This window comes from Silurus aristotelis (assembly GCF_946808225.1).
Source record: "Silurus aristotelis genome assembly, chromosome: 15".
NCBI lineage: Eukaryota > Metazoa > Chordata > Actinopteri > Siluriformes > Siluridae > Silurus > Silurus aristotelis.
The window spans coordinates 2,610,419-2,616,418 of record NC_139588.1 but is presented as its reverse complement, the minus strand read 5'-3'; the positions used below and the strand labels follow the sequence as shown (position 1 = coordinate 2,616,418).

Genomic DNA, 6,000 nt, shown 5'->3' with positions numbered 1-6,000 from the left:
TCCTCCACTAGAGAATCATCACCCAGTTCATTCAGACAGTGGAACAGATTGATGGATTTCTCTGTAGAAAGATCTTTACTGATCTTCTTCTTGATGTACTGAACTGTTTTCTCTTTGTTCTGGGAGCTACGTCCTGTCTGTGTTATTAAGGAATGTAGAAGTTTCTGATTGGACTCGAGTGAGAGACCCAGAAGAAAGCGGAGGAAAAGATCCAGATGTCCAGTCTGACTGTCTAAAGCCTGATCTACAGCACTCCTGTGAACATCTGAAAGTGTCCTACAGACCTGATTCTGTTTAAGAACATTTCTCTGTTCCTTCATGAAGGTCAGGTGCACATACAGAGCTGCGAGATGTTCCTGAATGCTCAGATGAACAAAGCAGTACACTACTTTACTCTGGTGAAGCCCAAACTCCTCTCTGAAGATCTGCGTACACACACCTGAATACACTGCTGCTTCTGTCACATCAATGCCACACTCTCTCAGGTCTTCCTCATAGAAGATCAGGTTTTGTTTCTCCAGCTGCTGGAAAGCCAGTTTCCCCAGTTTAAGAAGCATTTCTTCATCGCTCTCCTGCTTCTGTAGGTACTTCTCTCTTATGATGTTGGTCTGAATGGTGAGGAAGTGTGTGTACATTTGAGTCAGAGTCTTGGGGATCTCTCCACTTTCTGCTTCACCCAACATTCTCTCTAGAACAGCAGCTGAAATCCAGCAGAACACTGGGATGTGGCACATGATGTAGAGGCTTCTTAATGACTTCAGGTGTGTGATGATCTTATTGGCCAGGTTCTGATCACTGATCCTCTTCCTGAAGTACTCCTCCTTCTGAGGGTCATTGAACCCTCGTACCTCTGTGACTCGATGGACACACTCAGAGGGGATTTGATCAGCTGCTGCTGGTCTGGAGGTGATCCAGATGAGAGCAGAGGGAAGCAGGTTTCCTTTGATCAGGTTTATCAGCAGCACATGCACTGGTGCTGATTCAGTTACATCACACACTCTCATTGTCTTCTGGAAATCCAGAGGAAAACGACACTCATCCAAACCATCAAAAATGAACAAAACCTTCTCCAAACTGGAAATGTCCATTTCTTTCATCTCCTTAAAAAACACATGAAGGAGCTCCATCAGACTCAGTTTCTGCTCCTTCATCAAATTCAGCTCTCTGAAAGGAAGTGGGAATATGAGGTGGACGTCCTGATTTGTTTTTCCTTCAGCCCAGTCCAGAACAAACTTCTGCACAGAGACTGTTTTTCCAATTCCAGATACTCCCTTAGTCAGAACTCTCCTGATGGGTTCTTCATCTTGTTCAGATAAGGGTTTTGTTAGAACTCTCCTGATGGCTTTGTCTTGTTCAGGTAAGGGTTTGAAGATGTCACTGCATTCAATTGGTGTCTCCTCAGTTGGGTTCCTCCTTGATGCTGCCTCGATCTGTTTCACCTCATGTTCTTTATTGATGTCTCCACTGTCTCCCTCTGTGATGTAGAGCTCTGTGTAGATCTCATTCAGGAGGGTTCGGTTTTCCTGCTTTAGCATCAATCCATTCAAACACTCAAACTTCTTCATCAGATTGAACTTGAACTTCTTCTGGAATTCATCTGCAGCAGTGGATTCTGGGTCGTGTCTGTGACAGGGTGAAGAAGGAAGACATGGTGAGACATGGGCTCCAATGATTAGAGTAGAAGTTCACATTTTTCCTGCTAGATAGATCTTTATGATGTTCTCACTGTGGATTTACTTTATTCTACTGGAGGTTTTCTATCATCTAATCACTCTGTAGTTACTAACAGCAGAGAGCTTTAGAATAGCAGTGTGTCAGTGTCACAGTCATGGTGTTGGTTTTGATCGTACCCTGTAGATGTGATGATGTTCTTCTCTCTTCTGTCTCCTGCCTTCTGTAGAACACTGGGAACAAAAACAACAAGTGTTAAAGATCTCAACGTTCCTCACTTTAATACTGGAGTCAAAACCTGAACACAAATTGTACTACAATAATTGTAGTGAGAGCAGGAACACTTGGAGAACACAGAGCTGAATACAACTCCAACATTGTGCACCTGGAGAATTAAATGTGCTCCTGTTTTCATTTCCCACTTTTTCCTACTTTTCTATTCTTCCTACACAAACCTCCAAAAGTATTGGAACAGGGAGTCCAGTTCTTTGGGTTTTTGCTCGACACTGAAGACATTTGGATTTAAGAGTAAAAGATGAAAATGATATAATAGATTAGAATTCTAGCTTTAGTCATTAACTGTGACTGTAACTATGAGAATTATGGGATGTTACCTGTGTACAGGTGAGGAGATTCCAGTTCTGAAGTAGAGAGGAGGATTCATAGACTCATCACTCTTCATGGAGACACAGCTGGGTTCTGCTGAGTGTGATCTCTCTCTCTTTCCTTTACTGTTTAAAATAATAGAAATGGACATGAGACAGAATTTCATTGTTTAAAAATTTTAATTTGTATTATAATGTATCACAATATTTCTGGTAACTCTTCAAATTTATTACATTTAACTTGAAATAGTGTTGCGCGATTAATTGTATCACAATTGTGATGTTTGTTAGTGCGATTGTATGGCGGACACACACTTTCTGAAAACAGTTTGCAGATTTCCCTTAACAAAACAAATAAAAACACCAGATAATCTCAGTTTAGGCAGTGCTCGTGTGTGTGTGTGTGTGTGTGTGTGTGTGTGTGTGTGTGTGTGTGTGCGGTGTGTGTGTGTGTGGTCACGTGATTTTAAGGTGTGCAGCGCGGAGACCAAGGTGCAGGTGAATACCGAGCAGATCGACACTAAACTGGTGTCACACACTTGCGGTAACGCACAACTTTCCTCGTATTCACGCCGGGACACACACACACACACACACACACACACACACACACACACACACACACACACACACTCGGTAACGCACATCTTTTGTCATACTCATGCCGGGACACACACACACAAACACACACTCACTAAAAGTACCAGTCAGCTCTGCATGCTCTCTCTCTCTCTCTCTCTCTCTCTCTCTCTCTCTCTCTCTCTCTCTCTCTCGTGCTGAGTTTCCCCGCTGGTTTCATCCAGCATTACGATTCATAACACTCCCTGTCCTCTGTTTGTGTGCTGAATGATTCCATAAACATGATAGAGTTACTTTCGTTTCCGACTCGTGGTTGCCACCTGACAGAGATGTTACCTGTGTACAGGTGAGGGGTTTTCATTTCTGTTTAAAATTCATTATAATCTTTCTCACTTTTTACACACTAGGAATAGTAGCATACAGAACACAGATTGTGAACAGGGAACAAACACCCCTGCAGTATAGTTCCTTAAAAATCCACAACCTTGTTTCATTTAACTTTAAATACAACAGAATGCTAATAGTAGCAGATCTCCATAGTGCTGCTTATATCCACATGCTACCATGCCTGGAATAGACTAAGAGCAGAAACAAACAGGTCTTCACAAAGAGACAATGGAAACATGGAGTATAAATACAAAAACTAATTAAAAGGCAAAAAATAAGCAGTTGTGGGACATTATTTCATTAACCACTTTTTCAAGTGAGTGCTAAAGTTTTATTCTTACCATAAATATTAGTTATTATTTCTATAGAAACTCCATAATGCAGATATGAACAGTTCATTAGTAAAATACTAGAACATGGCAGGTTACCAGTCTTTTGAGGGTAAGGTCACATGACCTGTCCCCTGATCAGGGATCTCCATTTTTCAATGCTCGTGTACACGCAGAGTCCTGAAGATGCCGATCTCTTCTGCTGGAATCAATCACATTCCTAGAAAACGCAAAAACAAACATTGCTACTACAATCTTGGTCCAGGTGAGAGTTCCCTGTAAACAAATGCACCTAAACAGCAAATATAACAACATAACAATAACAGAATCATAACAGCAATAACCCTCCAAAAAAATAGAGATATTTTGATGATTAATAGAAATTATATAGTCTTTAATGTTAACCCAGCCATTAGGGTTGCACAAGACAGTGCACTCAAGCCCGGATAAATGAGGATCCGGTATAAATCAGAAATTTATACCGGATCGGTCCAGGCCCAAGTTATGGGCATCTAGGTGAAGGGAACAGAGGTGATGAGGAGATGATGGGTAGGTATGGCCTTAAGGAGAGGAATGTGGAAGGGCAGATGGTGGAAGATTTTGCTAAAAGGATGGAAATGGCAGTTATGAACTTATTTTAAGAAGAAGCAGGAGCATAGGGTGACATAAAGGAGTGGAGGGAGGGGCACACAGGTGGACTATGTTCTATGCAGGAGATGTAACCTGAAGAAGATTGGAGACTGTAAGGGGTTGGCAGGGGACAGTGTAGATAGACAGCATCAGATGGTGGTCTGTAGGATGGTTTTGGAGGTGAAGAAAAAGAGGAGGAGGGTGAGGACTGAAAGAAGAATAAGGTGGAAACTGAAGGAGGAAGACTGTAGTGTGAGGTTCAGGGAAGAGCTCAGACAGGGGCTCTGTGGTGGTGAAGACGTGCTGGATGATTGGGGAACTACTGCATAAGTGATGAGGGAGACAGCGAGAAACATACTTGGTGTGACATCTGAAAATAGAAAGGAGGAGAGTGCTGGAACATATAAGGAGAAAGAGGTTGGAGAAACAGAATTGGGATTGAGAGAGATAATAAAAGTAGGCAGGAGTACAAGGAGATGTGCAGCATAGGCATACGAGGAGCTGTATGAGACGTTGGACACTAAAGAAGGAGAAAAGGATTTGTAGTGATTGGCCAGGCAGAGGAACCAAGCTGGGAAGGATGTGCTGCAAGTTAGAGCAATAAAGGATGGAGATGGAAATGTGTTAACTAATGAGGAGAGTGTGTTGAGAAGATGGAGGAAATATTTTGAGCAGATGATTTGAGCAGGAAAATAAGAGAGAGAGAGAAGGTTGGATGGTGTGGAGATGGTAAGGCAGAAAGTGGATGGGATTAGTAAGGAGGAAGTGAGAGCAGAGATTAAGAGGATAAAGAGTGGAAAGTTGGTTGGACCAGATGACCTGAGATGTTGTATGGATTAGAGACAGTGTCGTTGAGTAAAAGACAGGAGGTGGAGCTGGAGGTAGCAGAGCTGAAGATGTTGAGATGTTCATTGGGAGTGATGACGAAGGACAGCATTAGAAATTAGTTTATGAGAGATACAGCGCATGTGGCATGGCTTTAAAAAGGTAGTTCATGCTGGAAAACGCTCCAATGTGGCTGAATTACAACAATTCTGCATAGATGAGTGGAGCAAAATTTCTCCACATCGCTGTAACAGACTCAGTGCAAGTTATCGCAAACGCTTGATTGCAGTTGTTGCTGCTAAGGGTGGTCCAACCAGTTATTAGGTATAGGGGCAAACACTTTTTCACACAGGGCCATGTAGTTTTGGATTTTGTTTTCCCTCAATAATAAAATATTTCAGTTAAAACTGCATGTTGTGTTCACTTATGCTATCTTTTACAAATATATTTAAATTAGTTTGTTGATCTGAAACATTAAAGTGTAAAACATGCAAAAAAATTAGAACAAAACACTTTCACACCACTGTAGGTAGGTAGGTAGGTAGGTAGGTAGGTAGGTAGGTAGGTGGGTGGGTGGGTAGGTAGGTAGGTAGGTAGGTAGGTAGATAGGTAGATCTTTCCACAAACTCCATTACATAGAAAACACAAACGCATTATTCCGATAGAAAGTCATTTCTAGGAAAAACTCACCCACTTTTCTTCGGCACTGCTTGTTGTTGGACATGAATCTCACTGCTTCTGACTGCTGTTGAAGATCTTTGTGTTTTTCCAACCACTCCTCCACATGGACTCGAGGCTGAGAAACACTTTCACTTTCGGAAAACCGACTCGACTATTTGAACCGACTCTTTGAACCGACTCTTTGAAGCGACTCTTTGACGAGTTGGAAACGGAATTATTTTAATCGCACTCGGTCAAGTTCAATTTAAAGAGCAAGAACTAAAAGAGAAAGTGCTGTGATTAATAACAGCATG

General features: G+C 42.0%; 1 protein-coding gene and 1 pseudogene across 2 annotated transcripts in view; one reads left to right on the top strand and one right to left on the bottom strand.

Moving 5' to 3' along the window:
- LOC310738041 (uncharacterized protein) overlaps positions 1–6,000 on the bottom strand; it is a 924,051-nt gene that overhangs the window by 361,050 nt on the left and 557,001 nt on the right. Inside the window, exon 17 of the mRNA XM_083562839.1 lies at positions 1–1,623. This exon is cut by the window's left edge and continues 195 nt beyond it. Within this exon, the coding sequence (XP_083418965.1) occupies positions 1–1,623 (1,623 nt within the window). The remainder of the gene's footprint in view (positions 1,624–6,000) is intronic.
- The window catches only part of LOC310738273 (NLR family CARD domain-containing protein 3-like), a 360,476-nt pseudogene that overhangs the window by 249,415 nt on the left and 105,061 nt on the right, over positions 1–6,000 (top strand). The window lies entirely within an intron of this gene.